Below are 23,089 nucleotides of genomic sequence, written 5' to 3'. Positions count from 1 at the left end.
AGTAGCATTGTTGTTTATGGGGCAAACGGTAGAAGACAGATCCATGTTGAACAATTTTATGCTGGCGACGGCCTGGATGAAGGATGCAGCAGGCACCGGTCTCTTAATCAACGTTGATTTGTCGGCCGGCTGACACGCACCCTGAGTTCACGTTGGAAAACGCGTATTACAACTTCAGATGTGGACAGCTGACGTGAAGTTCCTTGCAAGACGACGTGACAGTAATGTTGAAAAGATCATAGAACTGGAGAACGTCTACTGTTCGCTTGCTCGAGGCAGTGACACTACGTATTTACGGCATAGATGGTCGTTACATTAGTGAAATTGAGGAAGTTGTACGCATCGTCAGCGATATTCTTTGAATTTGCGAGATTTTGTCAGCCTAGGACATGTTGTGGTCGGTATTCTGGCACAATGCTAGCACTTCTTGAATATAGGTCATTTTAGGCTTGGTGGACGTCCGAGTATGTACGGCAATTACTTCGAGGCAGCAAGCTGCTCACCAAATGGGTTGCCGAAAACTCGCAGAGCTGTTGTTAGAACATGTCCGAGCTTGTAACCTCATGCTTGTGGGTTCCAAACCACATACGAGGAGTTTTCTCAGGGTTTAGTGCCATATTTGCCAACATAATGGGTGGGTGCCAGCCATAATTCTTGCTGACGCGCTCGCACACGCCAAGCCGCTTATCCACATATTTGTTGCTCTCCCCAGAAAAGGTACCAGAATCATGAGGTTGCGTTATGGCTAAGGACGAAGTTGCTGGCGGTAATGGTGCCGACGTATTCGGTGAAAGTGCGTCCTAACCCCGAGCCATGGTAGCAGAAAGCAGGATGCGTCCAATGCGGAGCTCTCTCGTCAAGTTAGGTATCAAGCGCATCCACCAAAAACGTTACGTGGCAATAATAGTCACGCGCAAGCCACAGTGAAGATCACGCATGGACGTCAACCTCTTCCACATGCTTCAACACGCCTTTTAGAATATGTCTCACAGTACACTGAGAATGTCGGTGAAAATCACGCAAAAACATTTCATATCTTCGTTCTCTGGATGCTGTTTTGTATCCGTCGGCAAATACTGTGAACGTGGGAAACTAGTAGAACGAGCAAAGTGTGAAACAAGTGAATTTCTTTCACTATAAATAAATTCGTAAAAGGAAAATTCCAGAACGTGTATTTCATAAAGGCGCACAGTGAGCTGTAACAAAAGTGGTAAAAAACAAAAAGAATGTCAATTGCGCCAGAAACTTACCGTCACTGCTCTGATTTGTTGCTGCTAAAAATCACGAATTGTTTACCAGCAGGTAACCATAAGCCGTGTTTTATGGCTGAGGTTGCTCAAAAGAAAGTTTAAATGAAAACGAAGCTCGAGAGGCTTTGTGCCAGTGCACCTCAAAATTGAAGACCACAAACTCACCCGGTACGTGACGAGTGCTAATCTTTGTATAGTGATTTAAGTATAATCCGCACACTGCCGACGTTGCCGAACTTTCCCAGTTAAGAAATCCGACAGGCTGTCGTTCTGCTAGCCAGTCGTTATAGGTTATTTTGGCCTGTCAGCCTGTCGGGCTATCGTCACGTTTGTCGATCTGCCGGCATTACTGTCGGTCTGTCGGCATCGCTGTTGGTCTGTCGTCACCACTGACAGTCTGTGGGTACCTGCCAGGAGCAGGGGCTCCTCCTCCTTTAACGCGTGCGCATCAGGAAAGTTTTTATAAATTGGAAACATCGTGGTTGGTTCCAGAGATCTATCATCAAATTTTGACTGCACTGCCAGAGAAACACAAGCTAACACACTGGGTGTATTAGTTTCGGTTTCCCTGCCACTGCGGCGTTGAAATTTGATGATCAATTTTCGAAACCACGCGTGATTGGTATGTGGGCTTTATATGTGGGGTTTAACGTCCCAAAGCACCATATGGTTATGAGATACACCGTAGTGGAGGGCTCCTGATATTTAGACCACCTTGGGTTCTTTAATGTGCACCCAAATCTGAGCACATGGGCCTACAACATTTTCGCCTCCATCGGAAATGCAGCCGCCGCTGCCGGGATTTGATCCCGCGACCTGCGGGTCAGCAGCCGAGTACCCTAGCCCCTAGACCACCGCGGCGGGGCTGTTCCTGCAGTTAAGGTTTCAGTGTTTAGGTTGACAACACTGCGTCCTTGTGCTCTCATATACTTGTGTAAAGCCAACTAAAGGGGGCAGTATGCAATCGCTACTCATGAGTGCATGTCACGTCACTCTCTCAATACAATTTCGCTTGCACAACTCTCAATTTTTCGGTCATGCACAACACAATAATTGTTTGCTCAAAACCGACGAAGCCGACGCCGACATCAGAATTGCTGCGAAACGAGCTATTCCACACTATCGCTTTAGTACATTGATCAAAAATATATTTTCTGTGCAGTTTCTTTTTGTCAGCAAGCGCCAGTAATAGCCGCCTAATGTATTCGAAAGCGTCACTAAGGTTAGAGACGATGAAAGGTCAAAAGTACATGCTTCTCAGCATACGTTTATATTATCGTCTCCGTTTCGAATACATGCTTACGTAATCACCAGCACAAGGACACATGCCGTTTTCCTTATTGTTCAAAAGGAACATGGTGGCAAGTTGACGTCAACAGTGGCAAGCACCGTTGACATTTGTCTTGCGAAATGTACTTCTTTTTTCGTGCTATACAGAGCTATATACAGCCATCAAAGTCCTACGTTGTGGTTCGCTGCATATAGAGGACGTGGTGGTGATGATTATAAAACCTTCAACAGATACGCGGTGCTTTTAACATACTTCCTTGAAAGCTTGTTTAATTCTTATAAACATTGCGACGCACACTTTAACGACAGCACTCATAACATCTTCACAAGTCGTAAAGTTGGCGATTGCTGATTTATTCAGTTCCTGAAGCACTTCTATGTAGCATAAGTTGAGAAAATGGGTGGTTGCTGGACACATAGATCATATTGAAGTGTGCAGTTGCTCTATACAGTAGCTTATTTTTTTTCAGATGACTGACCAGTTTATTCAACCATAACGGGCGCGTGCGATCAAAAGAGAATCAGTAAATGTTTAATAAAATTATTCCAATTGTGAAGCCTATGAATATAAAAGTAAGAAACAAAAAAGACAACATACACATACGATTAAAAAAACAAAACGGCATCACTAATAAATTGACGGTAATTTTTTACTATATTCTGACCAAATTTATTATTTAGAAGTCACTCTTACGTGAAATTTAGGCTGGCATCGACACAAAGAAAACGTGGGCTTCAAAGCGTACCAGATACTTGGTTTCTTGATGCACAAATTACATCAATGAACGCGAGACACAAAGCTAGTGGCTTAAGAAACTTTCTTAGACTACTTTCAGGATATGCCTCGGTCGTAAGAAGCTCTCATGAGGATAGCCTGAAAACAAAACTAGAAAAGTTCAATGCCGTGGCGTCATCTTGCTTCATCTACAAAATAAACACCGATTAAACTCCGTCACGCAAATTCTAGCCCTGCGAGTTAGACCACTAGATGCAAAAAGGTTAAAAAAAACTTCCCAGTTTTTTTTTACAATTCATGGACAACATAAAAATAACATTTAAAGGCACTTTAAAGTGCCTGGGAAACGGAGTACTCACTTTATACTTTGTTCGCAATGATCTGCTATTCTTTTTCCCGGCTGTGATTGAACTTCTGAATGCATTGCCAAGGTTTCTGGTGAATAAAAGCGATGTGTGCTCTTTTGAAAACTTGTTGGGAATGTTTTTTTTTTATGATTATGGTGCCACTTGTTAAATCGATATATTTTCTCTGTATTTATTCGTGCGCTTGCTTTAAGGATACTCTAGATAGGGTTCACAGTAATATTAAATAAAATAAAATAAAGCATAATAATGTTCAAACACAAATATTTAGAATAACATTAGACAGCGTTTTTATATCTTTGTCACTAAAAGTTTTAATTTACCGGAGTTCACTTTTGGTGTAAATTTCCTTTACCACTTATTGAAACATCACAAAATCTGATATTTAAAAACACATAAATTTCCTGTAGATGCAGTAAGAGTATTTTCACATGCTTAAAATAAGTATGCTTCTGGGAGGAGCTGCACTGTGTTAAATAAATGGGTTGTGCATCCCAATCGGAGATGCTGCATTTAGTTCAGGTTTTTTTTTTTTCGAAAGTTCGTGAGGACTAAGACAGCGGTTTACAGGAAGATGGAAGTGATGAGAAAGCTTGAAACTGACAATTTACATGAAGCCAGCATTTCGGCATGCTTCACTGACTTCGCTAAGGCAGACGCATTATTTATTAAGAGCTTCCATGTGCAAGCTTCGTTTACTTTGCCCGAACTGCAATTTCAAAGGAGCAAAAGTAAACTAATGGTGCAGAATAAGGGGCGATTGTTACAAAGACAAGGAATGATCGTGAAGGGAAAGGAGTGTTGTGGAGTCCTGTACTGCAGACGGGTTTTGTTTTTATCTGCAGGATTCAGAAGCCTCCTGGGAGCAGTTGCACTGAGTCATGGATTGCACTACACCATAGCAATTTGCCAAAAAAAGTAACATACATGCGCAGTAACTAGACAATAAGTTAGAATGTCATGGTAAAAACCTTCAAAAAGAAGCGTGGCTACTTAGGCAAGTTGTTAGGGCATAATGGAATGTAGGAACAGCGCAACTCAGAAGTAGCAACTGCGAAACTACGAAAGCAAAAAAAAAAAAACAAGGACAGAAAAGAGCTCTAACTTTCAACAAAGATTTAGAATCGGAGTGGTATACGATTATACGCGAAAAAAAGGAAAAAATGGGCATGTGTATAAGGTCAGAAACAACCACTGCGATACAATGTCGGCAAAACTTTTGTCTCTTGTTGAATGAGCTGAAAACAAATACACACGTAGTTTAAAAAAGATTGAAATACGCAATCTCTTTTTGCAATAACGCAACCGATAGGCAACTTACACATATACCGTCAAACTTATTTATATGATAAGCTTCAATTATCTCACCCGTGTCCAGCGAGTTGTGCTTGCCTAGTACCTCGCGGCGCTAAAAGAGGGGCACGCATCTGGAGTCTCGGCAATGGATTACGAGGTCTCCTTGTACCGCATTGCGCACATTATTATTGTGTTGTCTTAAACAGTCGTTGAGGCACCTTCCAGTTTTCCCTAAGTATATTTTTCCGCACGATAGTGGAATAAGATATACGATATGCGTAACACAAGGTACAAAGCGCGTTCTGTGTTTCACGGTGCATCTTACTCGAATAGCAGCTGGATTATTCGCCAACTTATAAAGCTTTGAAAGCTTTTCTGGGGTTGAAACTACAACAGTGACACCAGTGCGTTTACAAATGTTTTTCAGCCGATGCGACACTTTATGCAGGTAAGAGACTGCAACACAGTTCATAGGAACTGACGCGTTTTGAGGCTGAGATCGCCCTCCTTGATTTTTAGTTTCCTTCAAGGGTTTTTCCTCGACAGCAGAAATCAGGGCGTTCGAGTAACCATCGCTTAAGGGGCGCTCTACATGTGCTTTAAAACTGCATTGCATAGAGTGCGGGCACGACCTCTAAAGAGTGTTTACCAGGCAAATGTTGATGATACCCCTTTTCACCAATTTCGAATGAGCTGAGTGGAAAGGCAAAAGGGGTTTACCACTCATCGGTGAAAACAGCCAGCACAACTGATTGCTTCATAGACAGAGTGTTAGGTCTAAAAACCTAATCGAAAAACCAGATGGTAGCTTATGAGTAAGTTTGAGAGGATACAAGTGCTTATTAAACAAACCTAGGAGACTAGGGACAACAACTTCAGAAGCAGTATCCAAACAATCAACAAATACCATGAAATCATCAACAAACCTACAGACCTTCACAACAACAGACAAGTCGGAATCTTTCTGAATATTTCACGGTAAATCTGTAAGTTGCCCATCAGTTGCGTTGTTGCAAAAATATATTGCGTACCTCTATGTTTTTTAAGCTCCATGTGTATTTGTTTTCAGCTCATTCAACAAGAGACATGGGTTTTGCTGACATTGTATCTCAGTGGTTATTCCTGCACCTTTCTACGCATGCCCATTTTTCTATTTTTTGCCTATGTATGTACACCACTTAGATAATAAATCTTTGCCGAAAGTCAGTGCGCTTTTCTGTCCTTGTTTTTTTTGCTTCTATAGTTACGCAGTAACTACTTCTAGGTTGCGCTGCTCCTACATTCGGTGAAAAACACTCTTAGTTAAAATATCAGTGTGTCACTGGTCCTCGCGGCACACCTAATAATTAAATACCCTACAAACTTGATTTAACGAAGTTGTGTGGGTGATCCAAGTCTTTCGCTGCATCGAGCAAGAGATATTGTGGTCACTTTAAAAGAATATTTTATGTGGCACCAGCTGAAACCTACCATGGCACTTTATTTGCAACAAATAGATACGCCCACGCGTAAACGGTCGGCTATTGCGGCAGGGCCATGAATTCCTCCCGTCACACGGTACGTCAAACGAATGTCACGTGAACTTCGACAAGCTGCTGATATTCAAGCATGACAAAAAGTTGTCCACTTGATGAGCGAAAAGCAAGACATGTGAAGTTCATTGCCATCAGTGGTGTAAACCATTGAATAGTGAAACCACTACGTTTCGGTGCGAGTATTTCAAAAGACAACAAAGCACTACCAACCAGTGAAATTTCATGCGAACAGTGCTACCAAATGTGGCGTGCGGCCTCGTAAAAATAAAGCTGGTGTTGCGAAGAGTGTCTAGCGCTCTACGTTACAGTGCATGTACGAAAAATAATAAGGCGTCTGTGTAAAAATGGGAAGTAAATCCGCACCCCTTCCCTCATATGTTAACAAAAGTTCGTTTTATTGTGTTAGGTGCAATGAAGCCTTCGTTAATCTAAGTTGATTACAGCTTGAACTTTATGTGCACTTGTCGGAGAATGCAAATTTTTTAATGTGAGAAGTTGTAAAAGTTCTATTCCTTAGATGGTGCTTTAACTGTGTAGTGAACAGCTTCCTTTATACCATTCGTGGTTTTGCTTGGAATGTGCTAAACTTGCAAATGAGAAGGTTACCTTAAGACGCACGCCTGCCATCCAGACTAAGCTATACAACGGAAAACGCTAGGTGGTAGGCAATAACGAAGTCCCAAGAGGTGCGCCAAGTTGCTCGACACCGTCCAATGAACTCACAGGACAATTAGAGGCGCATATACGACGCCCATCATCATCACGTCCATTACAGTACCAGTAGTTTGGTTCTGTTTTGGTGCCCCTCGTGTAGCCCTATACATCCAGAAATGTAACTTCTATGCTATTCCGGACCTTACCGCTTCTTAAGCCCAGTTACCGAACTCACATTTAAAATGGCCGCCGACAAAACCACCATCCTTATCCCTCATACCGGTTATTGCATGTAACATATCTCATGCCCTGTACCTCAACCACCTCCTAATTAACACCGGTTTGGTGCTCCACCCACCAGGAAATCAAATAGCGAGCTGAAAAGATCGACGAACAGCGTATGAAAGAAGATGACATGGCACAGTCCCTCCGATTCAAGTGCCATCTTATCCACGACTCACATATAGCGTAAATATACTTTTTCCGTAATATTATGTGCAGGTAGCATGCCTATATACTCAGAGCCGTACGTTTACGTGTTAGAGTTCATTGTGATTTTGATTACAGACACTCGCGAATTGGGAGCCTCATGAAGGGCTGCTGTAAACACTTGGCCCTCTCGACCCAGTGAAAAATAGTAGCAACAAAGTAAAAAGTGCATTTCAGAGGTGTATGTGCCTGTCAATGTTCTGCACTGCAACACAGTGTCATTTGTGTTTTTAAATACAATTGCAACATCTATATAATTTACGATGTTATTGAAACTTGTCAAACAAACAAGTACGCATGGCTACAGCAGTCAATTGATTTCTGCTGTGTGATTTTATGATGTTTAGGTGATATAATGTTTTGTATACCTTTGGTTGCTTGATTTCACAGATAACAAGATATTAAAAATGGCACCAACAAAACGAAAAAAAAAGACACACAAAAGAACACCTAGAGAGGTTTCACGTATATTCGTTCACATAACGCAAGAACTGCACAAATATGTTTACTTTTACATAACAAGGTACTTCAAAAAACATACAGTCAGGCAAAGAACACATACATCGTGAATATTGCTACGCAAGGTCCAGTCACGTACCATTACCAGTCTGATCTAACCGCTGTTTCTAACTGGTGCCAAACTTGGCTGATGGAATTAAACATTAACAAATGTAAGGTTATGCATGTATCCCGCAACCCCAAGCATCAGTCAACTTATTACCTAAACAACATAGCTTTAGAACTAGTTACATCATATAAGTACCTTGGAGTGCACATTACAACTAATCTCAGCTGGTCAACACATATTGAACATATCATCAACAACGCTTATAGCATGTTAGGGTATTTACGCCGCAATTTTTCTAGAGCCCCATCGTCACTAAAACTATCGCTTTACAAATCCTTAATACGCCCCAAGTTAGAGCACGCAGCATCAGTATGGGATCCAAGCCAAAAAAATCTAATCGCTTCTCTCGAGCTTGTTCAAAATAATTCCGCTCGCTTTATCCTGTCAAACTATAACCGTACTGCCAGCATATCTTCAATGAAAAGCAGCCTTTCCCTTCCCTCTTTATCATCACGCAGGAAACTTTTTCGATTAACCATGCTACATAAAATATATTATCATTCCTTCCTGCGCAACGAACTCTTACCCCAACCACTATACATTTCCCATCGCATTGACCACCGTCACAAGGTTGGCATTAACTATTATCATACAAAATCTGCCACTCAATCATTCTTGCCCCGTTCGTCCCGGGAATGGAACCACCTTCCCGCTGAAATTGCGGGTATCACCGATAACCAACTGTTCCGTGCTGCCATAGCCAATATTGTATATGCAGAAATATCTGATGTTTAATCTGTGTTTGTGTGACCACATTGTTGCGATAATACTGATTTGTTTTGTCTTTCCTTTTCCTTTTTATGTACACAACATTTTTTGTAACCATGCTACCTCATGTTATGCCTTTGTTCTGTACCACTCCCCTCTGTAATGCCTCTGGCCCTGAGGGTATAATAATAAATAAATAAAATAAATTACTGTAATGAGTCAGGTCGACTCATTGAGACAAACATTGCGTTCGAATACGAAGCAAATAAACTTAACACCGTCAGATCAACCTTCATATACTAAAGGAGCTTAAAAAGGTTTTCTAAATATTTCCTAGTGTACCCCTTTCTCTAGGGAAATGGTGGCCAAAAATAGGCCATTATTTGCAAATCGCTTGTTTGCCACGAACCCAAGAGTTCTTAGATCCTGAATGACCTACAGCCTGGTGTCTTTATACCTGTTATTATTTGATGTTTACCATTATGCTATGGCGTCAAATCCATTAAAAAGGTACATACACATGTACGTCTGCACAACCGCAGTCTGATTTTTCTATATGTTAAACATTGTGTTAGCAGAGTGTGGCTGACATTATACCTAGCTCTGGCGATGTACCATCGTTTCAAACGTCTTCCTTGTGTTCTCCGCTAAATGAACCTGTAATTCAAGAGTATAGTGCATGCCAAAACATTTTGAATATTGTCTATTTTCCCCAGTCATGTCGCCCTGAACTGACAAGGAGACACTTGTGACACGTTGTGCCGTAATTCAACTTGCACTTTATTTATTGGCGATGCACCTTCTTTAAACACACTCGTCCAGCTTATTCGCGCATTGAAATAATGCCGGGGTGATTGCAGTGGCCAGGGGTTCACTGCTCTACTATCAGATGACTTTGTTCCTTAGTTTTATTGGTCGCTTCAATGCTGTGCAAATGAAGCGCAACTGTATTGAAAGATGTCATTACTTAGCAAAAGTCGAGACGCGTGTTCTGCTGTAGCACGTTGTGTTATTTGTTCGCATGCGTTATGTTTGTGCCGGTATATGTGCTTAAGTGTACAGTATATTGCAATCATCTAATACCAGTAACAAAATTGTAGCTGCTAGTAATCGCAGTAAAGTACACGCTATATCAGACACACATAAATAGACAAGTCAATAAATGGGTTCTGGTGGCAGGGTTTAGCTCTACAATTGTAGTACGTAGGCACGAATAAGTTACCAGCTGTGACACAGCAGCATGCCTCCTCAGACTGAATAGATCACCGTTCAGAATATCTCATGTACAAGCGCACTTGTTAATCATGACGCTTTTACTCTCAAAGCTGATACTTCCTGAATTTCCGTCATATAAGGCCGTTCGTTACGACGATTGCCGTGTTATCATAATGCTGAGAAAATGTCATCCAGTCGCTCCTTAATGAAATGTCAGTGAGAGCATAAATTTAGAAGAACTTGTCTTCATATAAATTTCTATAACGAATCACAGTATTGTGAATAATTCCATAAATTCTATTTCTTTTTTTGTTTTCTCATTCAAACTAGCGCTTCAAAGTTTCATTACTTATGAAATGACTGGTGAACATTCATAACTGCGTAGAACGGACGCGAGCACCAGATGTATCAAAACGCATTCCAAGAAACTCATCAATCTCATCAAACTCATCAATTCCAAGAAACTCGTCAATTGCGCATGTTTGTAACCATGTGCCACCGTACGAAGGTGTATATAAAAAGGGACGTTAGGCTCCTGTGTCATGAGCATTGAGCAAGCTTCCTGCTCTGTCGACCATCCAAGACTTCGACCAAAATGAAATCCTTGCTGTTTTCCGCGAACATTTTGCTTCTGGTTGTACTGTGAGTATGCATAACCATTCACCAACGTACTCTGTCATAGCGTGGATGTAAAAGACTATTTTTAAAGAGCTCGATTTCATGCTTTTAGTACATCTCGCGCAATTGCTGGATTATCTTGGGTCATCAAAGAATGAACTACCTAAAAATGCTTTCATGCACAAGCTTTCAGCACCAAATACATTAACGAACTGATGGCTGTGCATCATCTCTCGTCTAGAAAAGTGCAGAGCAGTTGAAATTCTACCTTCAGAATAAGTGCCTCTTTATATCAGCAAATCATGCGGAGTGCTACAATGAACATTTGTTGCCAGTATTCCGTTTTGCGTCAATTTACGGCATCACCAGTTTTAATGCCTAAGAATGGCCGCTTTTGTTCGCATGACTATCCACCTCCGCTGCCACCAATTCTCGTTGCTGCTATCCATACATACAGCAAAAAACCAGGTTTGGAGATAGACTGAAGCCTAGGTTTCTTTCTTGGCAGCCAGGCGCGGTAGCACAAACCCATGAGTTCTTGAATCTCTTTCGGAAAAGGAACCCATGAATGCGATACGTAGCGCAACGAAAAGTAATATTGGGTGTAATACTGAGGGACAGAACAGCGCAATCTCATCAGGAGTCAGGCCATGGGACCAGCGTAATACGCGGGTGGTGTAAAGCTTCCTTTCCATTAGCTCAGCCACCATTCATCCTTATGATTGTATACCACAAAAACAAAAAGGTGTGTACATCGCCGTCAAGACATGCTTTGAGTGCTTTGGTACTCCCTAAACACAAGCAAAACCCCTTGGCGCTTCGAGAAAATTGCCAAACACGAAAAGTGGCGTGCGCGTTCCTGACATATTACTTACTTTTAACAGTGGAGCTTGCGAAGTTTCGAGTAGCACCGTGTCTGGTCCGCGCTAAACTCGGCGGGTGTGCGCCACGGAAAGCAGGTATACGCCTTGACTGCTTCAAATTCATTATTAAATAAATGTCATGGCCCGGAATTCAAAACCATGCAGATAGGGCATAGCAAATGAGTGGGAGAGGGAAGTAAGAGTGAGTAGGAGCCATATAGAGAGAGGAGGAAGGGAAATAGAAAGCTGAGGTTAAATCATGGTGCATATTTTTTTGTAGTATTGTTTATGCGCCACAAAGGTATGCCAAGCAGCTCTCAGTATAGCATAATCGGGAATATATTTGTATAGCAAGGGCTTAGTGAGCGGATGGAGGAAGAAAACAAAGAGAAAAGAGAGCAAATCGTGACGTGGCGTTGTATGGTATGGTTAAAAACAAAATGAAAAGAAAATGAGCAAACAATACAGAGGATAATGTGGTGAGGAGGGCAAGAAAACAAGAAGGAGATGGTGTGCAGGTTCACCATAGTGTAACCATCTACAATATAGAATACTGTACATAAGAAGGAGGCGGAGTGTGAGGAGGCAGACTGTAAGCAGAGGGGGAACAGTACCGAAGAGACGTAAAAACATTAAATAAACAAGAAGAAATTGAAAAGCAAAGACAAAAATTAAAGAACAAAAATGAAAGACGAAGAGAGGACTTAATCTGCGTTTGCCAGTTCACAGGCCTTGCTTGCCAGCTTCACTGTTTACTACGGCTTTAAAGGCATGAAGCTGGCTTTAATTTCTTTCTCTTGTTTTTCTCCCTTCCTCTCCTCATATCATATTGGCCAGTCCTCAATCACAGTCTTCCCACCCACCCTTTCTATTTTTTTTTTCATGCCGAAAATCAGACCTCAATCTATGAACTTAGCATCGGCACGCTTCAGTCGCTGCTAACAGCAGAGATGTTCATGCAATCATATTCGTACAACATTGAAATGTGTCAACGTATATTGCCAAATATTTTGACAGAAGATCAGATTCTCATATCAGGCACGGCTGTTCCTCAACAAGCCGGCGATACAGAGAGCATCAATTATTAATAAATGACACACACAAATTTACAAGTGACCAGTGCATTTTTATGGGTAATATTGCGGTACGCTCGCTGGCTCAGGTTTTTTTCCGTACAATCGCCCCGAATTTATTAGGCTAAAAAAAGCTTATCTTGAACATGGGTTTTATTCTGTGCTTTATTTCTAGCGATCACACTTGAAGTAGACGCCCAACTAGGAGTTATAGAGGGCTCTCTGAAGGCGGCTTCGCATGCTCACACTGCGACTGCCGCGCCATTTCTACAGACCTGAATGTTTTAAAAATTATATTACTCGGTTTTGTTACCCTGGTTCATGTTAGTCCTTTAGCTCACATTGCTCCACAATAAAGGTGCAATTTTGACGGTTTCTCTTCTTGTCTTTTGTTTTGCAATACTTCTTTAAATAATTTATTATGGCCGATGTCTCACTGTAAGGCGTGAGTAGGTTGGGATACTTGGGATTGCTGGCGTACTACACGTCCCTCACATATCCTGCTACTTCATGTTGCTCCTTATTGAAGCGTCTGTTCTTATAAAGCATGCTTATAGAAAAATGCTGCAATAGCAAATTATTGCCATTTTGTTGTGTCACAGTTACGAATAAAATAATATGTATAGAAACAACCAGACACAGGAGAATGCTGGGGCTGTTTTTTTCTGTCTCTGTGGAAAAATGATCGGCCTTAATTGTGTGGGTACAGTGACAACGCTACAAAATGCGGCCGCTCATTACATGGGTCACTTGATCCAGGTACCATGTAACGAACAGTAAGTTCTACATTCCAGATGGGCAATCTTCGAAGGCGAAATCGCAGAAGCCAGAAAGGATGGTTACAAATACTGCAAGCCAAAGAACGGATTGCGTCATCGAAGAGACTCGGTAAGTACTGCATGAAAGTGAATTGTGGGGAATCTCTATCAAGATAACCTGCAATACGCAGACCTATGATTTCTGTGATTCATGACAATGAAAGAAGCAGATTCATAGGTTTGTCGGACCAATGTTTACAATGAACATTTGCATGTCGTCGCTTTCTATTATACGCCTGCATGAAAGGATATTAGCAACAAAGAATTAAAGCATTTTAGTATTTCTGTCTCGGCTGCAGCGGAAATATTCCAACCTATCTTCATACTTTTTGTGTTTTACAGTTGTTTAACATTATTTTTATTTTTACTTATTTTGTTTTTGCTTCGTATTGTGGGCATTTGTTATGTTTCTCAAGCATGCTCATCCTCACAAGTGTTCATCGTCTTCTTCGGCTGTGGGGATGCGGCCCGCCTGTGATTTGTGCTTAGGGTGTGCACGGTCTCTTCACCGTGCATTCGAGGCCTAATATATCAAGGTTGCTTTCACTGTTGCGTCACAAGTAGAGAAGGCTGCTCAGCGATCTTTTTCCTTTCTTCCTTGCGTATTTTCGTATTTCTCACTTGACTTTTTTTTCGATATCTATACGTGCTCTAACTTGAAACACGCCAACTGACAATGATAGTACATGACAAAATACGGCAGCCCGGGCGCCTAGAGTGTTAACTGCTTCAAATGAACAGAAAAGAGGGCCGCCCTGTTTCGCTCTTTTTTCAGGCTTGACACCACCATAGCTTCGATAATGTTTTTCATCATATTTAAAATAGAGTATCGAGTCGCCTGTGTACTACGTTGTCGATAGAACTTTACTAGGTAGCAAAAAGTTGCCCTAGATATCTCATGTGACTTATCACGAGAGATCGCTTTACTTTCACGTGCTACTCAATAAGGTAACGCGTTTCATACATTCTAAGATAATTTTAGCGCTGCCATAATTGCCGTTTTTTTTCAAGATTAGTTCTTAGTCTTACAAAACACAGAAGGTGACTCAAAATGTATCTTCGCAGGAGCCTGACAGCGGAGATAATATGATTCCTTACGAGGGGCCTGATTCGGTAAGTTTAATAGCTGCACAGTCCGCAAATTTTTCACTTGTTATTCAAATGTTTGCCGCTGAGGCCAACAGTGCTGCGTTTATGTGGCCGAGCAAGAAATGGGTTATGCAAGAAATGATGAGCAAGAGCCAAAGTGACCACTTGTCTTCACTTATTTCTAAAACAATGCTTCAGACACTACACTTGATGTGAATACTTATGCAGCAAACACAGTGCTTTTACGTATACCTATGAGAAGGCAGTATTACGAATGCAGTGGCGCTTAGTGCAAGAATGCCTAAACTTGTTACGTTCACTTGATTTTCGCCTGATGGATTTCCGCCTTCGTTCCGTTGTGACGTCTGCTGAAATGCGCAACGTAGACGCATGGGCACGCAAGGAACATATGAGAATGGGCGCATGTAACAAAAAGGCTGAATATGTTTAGTGCACATTTTTGTTGTATAATAAGCATAGCTCTCACGTTTTACAATATAAAGCTTTGTGTATACAAAATTAAAATCCTTATTATACCTACAGTGAACCATCAAAATATGACATTTTCGGTATATATGTGTATGAGTGATTGGGGAAGGTATTGCCTTACATCTGTCACAAAAAGCACTACTTTATTTACGCGTTTATTCTTAGCTGGGATATCTATAAGGTAATACCTGTATTTGAGTAGTATAGCCAGTTCAGTAGCAATAAGAGTAACATTTATAAGGAAGAAAAGACTAAGTAACTATGAGATACTTCGGTTTTGGACCCCATAAAGTCTGCCTTTCCAAGCAATGGTGGGTAAACGCCAACACATATGCGTTGTTAGCAAGGATTTTTTACAACGTGACCTATATATTACAGAGGCCTACAAAAAAGGCTCCCACAGTGTTGTCTTGAATACTTTTACACCACACCCCTCTTCTACGATTAAACCTGCAGTACTGCAATAGAAGAAAACCAATACAGCAGCGGATTAAACAAAGATCGCGCTTAGCACGGATTCAATTATGCCTTGTCATGGACGTTTGATTTATTTTCGAAATGCAAATGCCTTTCAAAACTTGTAAAACTCGTTCGTCACACACGTGCTTTTTTGATTGACAATTTAAGTATACCCGCTCACAAAAGTTTACGAAACTTGGCGACCACTGAAAATTTGAACTATTGTTCTCATTATTGCTGGAGCTCACTCGTCCGAAAAATACAATATGAATATGCGCGCCACCATATTGGAGAACTCTGAAAATTTTAACCACATAAGGTTCTTTACCAAGCGGCACCTAAATGCAAGCACACAGGTGTTCATCATTCTCGCCTTCGTCGGAAATGCCGCTGCGGTGGCCGAGATTTCATACCACTACGTGCGGGTCAGCTGCCGGGTGCTTTAGCCACTAGACTACCGCGAAGGGTCAACTATGGTTCTGTTAGTGCACATCGCTTCAAAGCTAGCGGGTTACTGTATAGGTCGCAGGCACTACATCTATTTCGTACATTTATTTGGAGGTTAGTTATCAGACACACCAACATTATGGCTTTAGCAATATTCAAAGAACCAAGACGCAAATAGATAGATAGATAGATAGATAGATAGATAGATAGATAGATAGATAGATAGATAGATAGATAGATAGATAGATAGATAGATAGATAGATAGATAGATAGATAGATAGATAGATAGATAGATAGATAGATAGATAGATAGATAGATAGATAGATAGATAGATAGATAGATAGATAGATAGATAGATAGATGAAATCTGTTGACGTGCATCTGGATTGTTGAATATACGCATTTAAAATCTGGCTTCGTACTAGAATCAAATCCCAGCAGTGTGCGTGGTTGTCTCCTGCTGAACAGCTACGTCGCCGTTTTAGAGCTTTATCGCAATGCAATTGTCGTGTCTGGCAAGGGGTAGCGTTAGTAGAAATAGTAATCTACGGCTGAAAGGCGCTAACGAACGAGGCGTCCCGATATGTAGAGTGCGTAATGATTGGTTGGTGCAAAGCTGGTAACATTTTACAACGCCCCACCACAATGGTCTAGTGGTTAAGGTACTCGGCTGCTGACGTGCAGGTCGCGGGATCGTATCGCGGTTGCGGTGGCAGCATTTCCGATGGAGGTGCAAATGTTGTAGGCCCGTGTGCTCACATTTGGGTACGTGTTAAAGAAGCCCAGGTGGACGAAATTCCGGAGCCCTCCACTACGGCGTCTCTCATAATCATATGGTGATTTCGGGACGTTAAACCCCACATATCAATCAATCAATCAATCAACATTTTACAATGACCTGGCCTAACGAATGCACCATTAGTTTGAATCGCACCATTTGTCAAGCGCTTTTTAACGCGCAGATTCTTCGTCGACAATCAGAAGTCGGTCAGCAACTGCAGGTTGTTTGTGTACGCTTCCGAAGTAAGGTTCAGCGAACAGGACAAACTCCGCTTGGTTAGCGTCCACACTCCTCCTCGTCCACGGTACTTGAAGTAGACCCACGACCGCCTCAGTGCCAGATCGCGCTGAAATCAGTTGAACTCACACATATTATTGCCTGTTTCAGTGGTGCAAGCTAATTTGAGGGGTAAAGTATTGTCGACATGACGGCACATTCGAAATCAAACGATTCCTTCGCCCTCTGTTGAGTGCGTTGACGGGCATGTACACTATCCCAGACTCCGCTATCTCGCTTCACAGGTACGCTGGATGACATAGACCGCACGGCGCGAGCCCACAATCGAGAGGGCGACGCGCAAGTACCATTTTTGGGTTTCGGCGCTTGAAGTCATAAAAACTTGCCAGACTACTGCATAAAGTCATTAGGATTAGTACTGTAGCATGATGTCAAGTTAGTGCCAATGTCCGTAAGCGCGCTGCGAGAAAAGTGACTATAATATCGAAATAAAATATTATCATTTGTTCAGGTTCCCACTTGGTCAGAGCCACCTCTGAATACAGGAAATCTGTAAGCCAGAGTACACTTGCCTCCGAAAAAAGGTGGCCGTACCCCTTCAGGCGTTAAAGTGGATGCATCCACGTTAAGTGGAGCTATAGCTCTGTTATTTCAGTGTACAGTAACATTTAGACTACTTGCGTAAAAACAAGTTTTACTTCCGTGTTTTACCGATTTTCGGAACACAGGTATCAACATGTTTTTATGTGTATTCTTTCTCTTGTATGGCAGAGACGGCGCGTGCAGTGTACGTTAAAATGAAAAGACCTACTCCTGGATCTAGCACACGTTCACGCGCCGTGTGTACGTTTCGGTTCCGACAGTAACTACACAGTGCTTGAAACAGATGAAGAAACGTTTAACAATCTTGCTACGACAACTCCTTTGAAATTAGGATTCGTCATTACCGTGAAGGACTTGTACAGCGATGTTTATAGAAGAGATCAGTACGTTTGTTACTCGCAATCTTTCTGGCTTGTTATATCAGGAAATGAAATCACAGGCAGAGCTGCACACCGGTTTGCTTTGAAAAAGAGCATGGAAATCGTGGTTCTTCTTTTATTCTTCTTTAATTAGCACAGGATGTGTGGTTTTGTAAAGCAAGTAGTGTGAAGACCTGGTGGAAGCTTTAGTTTTTTGTCAAAATATTCAGAGAAGGCAGTAGTGTGATTGAGGAAAAAAGCGGTAGAGCGTCCCAGTCTAGAAAAACGACTACAAAACAGATAGAGACTGGTCTGATGTGATGTGAGTGGTGTGAGTTTATGACAGGTAGGGAATCCTACGGTAAGAATAGTTTGACGATATATTCCCTAAAGATGCTAAACTTTTGCTGATAAAGTATTTAAATGGGTTGCTCAGAGACCATCTCAATATTCTAAAGATCAGTTTAGTTATAGCCACAGATGCTTTCGTTAATGCCAAGAAAGGAGGAGTGGGCAACTACTCAACAGCATTAGATTGGTCTTGTTCACAGCTACTGCCCGATTTGACGCCAATATTCAATGCACACTTAATCGCAGTGATTCTGGCCATATGCAAGCTACCAACATATATCTTTTCGGCTGTTATACTGACTGATTCTTCGTCAGTTCGCACTGTTGTGACAACACCAAAGACATCTTGCTTATTGAAATTCCATATGTATATACCCAGTCGCGTTCGTGTTATCTGATTGGTTTGGGTGCCAGGACACGCGGGACTAATACTGAATGAAGCGGAGGACATGCTGGCGGCAAAATCGATTCAAGACCCCGTCCTGGATATTCTAAGACCCTGCTGCCTACATACAATCACGCGATTTCAAAATTTCTGTATGGGGCAAGAGTACACCCACTCTTCTGTTCTAAATGGCACATATTTTCAGCACCTTAAGTTTCGGTGGTACAGCTCATGGTGTGCGACAAGAGAATTCGAAGTGATATTCACTTCGAATTCCACCTTTAAACTTTTCTTTTTACAGATCTGGTTTTGTTTGTTCCTCCCATTGTCACTATTGTGCACAAACAGAAAATATATAGCACTTTTTCACAGAATACCACCGATATCGAAATTTGAGGCAATATTTTATAATATCAGCTTTCTAAAAACACGGGCTTCAGCTACCGGAAACGGTACTACTCTCCTCAGGGACTTCGGCACTAGGCCACTGCAACAGAGACATAGCCATATATAACTATCAAAAGAATCAAAACGGCAACCATTCTGATCTCACAAGTACATACTCATTGGTTATTTTTGTTATTAGTCTGTTTCGTATATTCTTTACTCTAATTTTATTTAGCTCATATTTTTATTTTTTATTCGTTTTATTTTTAAACAATTCACATTAGCCTTTTTGCACAACTAAGCTTTTAGTGTTTATAAAAATATATTTAGGCATCCCCCTCTTGTTTTTTTTTTCTTTCCCCGAAATCCCACTGCCACTAGATTCATGGCTCATCCCCCGTAGTGGGTTGAGCCAATCCTCTTAGGTCCAACCAAACAACCCGCCAGTGTGCCGGCCATTGTCGTCGCATGTAAATAGCGTACATATCCGTAAATATAGGAGAGGGAAATCCCCGCAGCCGGATTATCAGCCCTGCTCTAAAACCCACGGTTACATTCACCCGGCCCCACCTTCCTGAAATTTAATGCCTGAAATCAACACACTTATGTGGGACAAATTTTTATGCAGTATACACTGTTCGTTTACTAGCGTAGCTGTTCGTCTTTTTAAGTATTGGAATCCAGAAGAAGCGCAGCTAATACGGAACAAAATCAGTGTTTGTGGCTTTTCTGAAACATTGTTACTGTTTCGATGCTCACGTACACGATGCTATTTTGTATTTAGGATGAAGTTAGCGAGAGGAGCAGTGACAAAAAGGGCCATAAAGGTGGCGAGAAGCCGCGTGTAGAGGTGAGTGTTTTCAATTTTGTCATTGCTCTTTGCAACCCTATTTTTGGCGTTTGATATGTAGTGGCTGTATGTATCTTTCACGGTGAACCCAGAAGCACCTCAAGATCCAATTCTAGCTTCACTGCACAGCTTAAAACTAGACTGCAACTATTGCGGCACAAGTTCTCGGAGACAAGTGAGAAACAGCACACTTCCAACAAAACAGAACCCATCACGCTTTTGTCAAACTTCTTGGACAATGTAACGAAATTTCTTTCCCAATGAAGTCACCTGCCTTTACTGTGAACCGAACCCTTTATGTAATAAGCATTTCAGGGGTGTTTGAGAAATGAAACGAGGTGAGAAAAAGACAAAAGAACACGTTCTTTGCGGTTCTTTTAAGTTTTAGAAGAAAACAGATAAGTACTGCAGACCAAACCCAAATAATAAGTAGTGCAGTGGGGTATTTGAGATGGCTTGCCGTTTTTCCCGGTCATGTATTCCGGTGATGCGCCTTAGTTTGTTTTTTTTTTGCTTGTTCTTTTTGTGAATAGTGTCTCCTGAGCCTCCATTCTAACGAGACTGCAATTACGGATTGTCTGCGTCCCCTGTGCACTCAGTTTTGGTGTCACCTAGATTGGAGGCTTAAATTTAGGTAATTCTTAGTTCAAATTCATTGCGCTTTTTAAACATAAAATTGGAATATCGTAAGATGTGAGGTCTAAAACAATAAAAATTGTCATAAAATTACCCATAACCAAGTTAATTACCTAATTTTAGTACATACTCGTCGGAAAGCAACTGTAGGGCGGCATAGTTCATGCGCTGCGATGCAGACTTAGTTGTCTAAAAGTACGCGCGCTCAACTTTAAGACACCGATTTTAGAAAACATATATTAGCTAAAAAACTCCTTGTATGAAAAGTAAGACGCGCTAATAGGGAGCTTTTATTATTGTACGATGCACTTGACGGATTAACAGGCGCAGAAGGCAGCGCCAGTGAGGTGGGTGCTGTTTTTTATGTATATCCATTGTTCATTCAGCAGAATGCTGTGCACTGCTCGAGTAATTACTCGCCTGCACTTTCTTGCTTAATAAGTGGGTAAGCAGGTAGCCATTATATTGTTGAAACAATAGAGTTTCCCAAATTTAACTAGAGGGCACTCTGGCGCTGTGATCGTTCAGCAACCATGGCAATGATGTTTAGTACACACATTTGCCTAGACTTCGTACTTGCGGGTGGCGAATCGATCTTGCGGCTTCGTTTATTGCTGTGTTTCAGTTTTGTTTTGAAAGAAAAAACAAAACCTTTTCAACTTAATGACTTCATTCAAAATGGTAAGCTTAAAAGAATAAGGTTGTGAAGCGCAAACGGTGAGCATTTGCTAATTTATGTTTTCATGAAAACACAGCTTCACGCCACACGAACACACACGGAGACAAAAGCAGACCAGAAGTACGAAAATTAGACAAATGTGTGTACTACCCATAATTCCCATGCTCGCTGAAGCGCCGTGTGTTGCAGCTCCCATAGACACTAGCGCCAAAGTTCCCTCTAGCGTATATTGAGAAACTCTATGGTTGAAACCACAAAAATCTGTTCTTGCCACTCGGCAGATGTATATCAACACATACAGACATATGTATGTCAACGGTAGAAGGAGGGAGAGCGAGAACTCTTTTTTTATGAACCGAAATATTCATAGAGTGAGACCCGCAATTTTTCACACGCCTAGTATTAGCGAAAATATCGTGAAATATTCATAAAGTAGTACCACTGCAGAAACATTGCAAGTTGTTTTTCAAACGTAGCTTACGACTGTGCAAGCTGTGGTTCTCACGGGGTGACGACGAGGCAGCTCAAATAACAATAAAAACGCATCAAAGTTTTGATGGATGGTGATTCAGGCTGCGGTGGATATACTCCTTAGCTGCATATATGACAAAAGCTGAAGAATGCCTAATGTAAGCGGGGGAAGCCTTGAGGTGGGAATACTTGCGTCGCTTCTTGCGTGTAGTTTCCGCGCACTTTTCGAGTGCCACTTTTGTCCTCTCTTAGCTAATGGAAACTTAGCTGAAAACTTTACTTGGAGTATTCTAAACATAATAATAGATAATAGCTTCAGATAAACACGCCTTATTTGGGTAGGAATTTCATACATTCTAGTCATGTAAACATGCTCTTCATATGCCACTATATTTGGGACAATTTGACATGAGTCGTTATAATGTCGTTGCGATGTTAGAGAAATGAGACCACGAAAGACACAAATTTCCCAGAGACATTATTTTTTGTGAATTCGGCGCAGACGTGGTTGTAAGGAAATTACAGTGCCGTCATATATTTCGACGCTCTTTCATCCATTCCCGCCCTTTTTTCTTCCTTTTCATGTAGAACTTAGTGATCTAGAGTTAATTTTTTGTTCCCCATCTGTGTCACACTAACACATGTCTACCTTTACAAACTGGGCTGCAACACTACAACATGACTTCGTTTGCGTCGTCGGAAAATGTTTCATCAATTGACGTGATGTGCTCCTACGCACATCCTACAAGCACGTCCCAGAAAAATCCTTTTATTCAGAGAATAATCATATCTGGGCCACTAATCTTGCTTACGTAAACATGCATTGTTTCTCGCAGTGCACAGGAAACGGCGATTGCAAAAAGAAGTGTGAATGTCGGGATGATGGAAGCGGGACCAAATTTTGCATGCGTCTGCGCAAGAATGGTGACCGGAACGAGTTGGACCTTGCAGAGTAGCATCAGTCTGCAAGCCTGACTATTGCATTCACAGAGCAATAAACTTATCCTTTGTGACAAATTATTGCGTTATTTTTCGTGCAAACGTTCTATTGAGCTGTAGCGGTGACTACTTGATCATGAAACCAAGCTCATGAGGCTATTTAGGACATTGTTTTCTGATTCTTTTAAACTTTGGATGCTAGTAAACTCATGTGTTGTATATTGTACACAGCTGCGTCTCCCGTGGTTGTTGAAGGCCTGCTGTGCTACGTAAGGCTCAATCTAGCACATCGGTTTACACAACAAGCCCCAGATTGTTTGAAACTAATTCACTAGGGCTTCCTTCTATCGAACGCTTTCTCGCAAGGTCAAACTGCATGGTCTCTAT

The 23,089-nt window shown here is 41.5% G+C and overlaps 1 protein-coding gene and 1 long non-coding RNA gene across 2 annotated transcripts; one reads left to right on the top strand and one right to left on the bottom strand.

Moving 5' to 3' along the window:
• Positions 1-2,873: 2,873 nt before the first annotated feature.
• Positions 2,874-3,712, bottom strand: LOC142804002 (uncharacterized). Its single transcript, XR_012894418.1, has 2 exons — positions 3,636-3,712; positions 2,874-3,099 (listed from the first exon to the last, which is right to left on the bottom strand). It is a non-coding gene; the product is annotated as an uncharacterized LOC142804002 (long non-coding RNA).
• Positions 3,713-10,652: 6,940 nt separating this feature from the next.
• On the top strand, positions 10,653-22,780 carry LOC142804001 (uncharacterized). The gene is made up of 5 exons (XM_075890456.1): positions 10,653-10,808; positions 13,515-13,608; positions 14,604-14,651; positions 19,912-19,977; positions 22,600-22,780. The coding sequence occupies exons 1-5, from the start codon at positions 10,762-10,764 to the stop codon at positions 22,717-22,719; spliced, it is 375 nt and encodes a 124-aa protein (XP_075746571.1). The 5' UTR covers positions 10,653-10,761; the 3' UTR covers positions 22,720-22,780.
• Positions 22,781-23,089: the final 309 nt, after the last annotated feature.

Source organism: Rhipicephalus microplus, chromosome 3, assembly GCF_043290135.1.
Source record: "Rhipicephalus microplus isolate Deutch F79 chromosome 3, USDA_Rmic, whole genome shotgun sequence".
Classification (NCBI taxonomy): Eukaryota; Metazoa; Arthropoda; class Arachnida; order Ixodida; family Ixodidae; genus Rhipicephalus; species Rhipicephalus microplus.
Note: the sequence above shows the minus strand (reverse complement) of the source record. Positions and strands in the feature narration are given on the sequence as shown.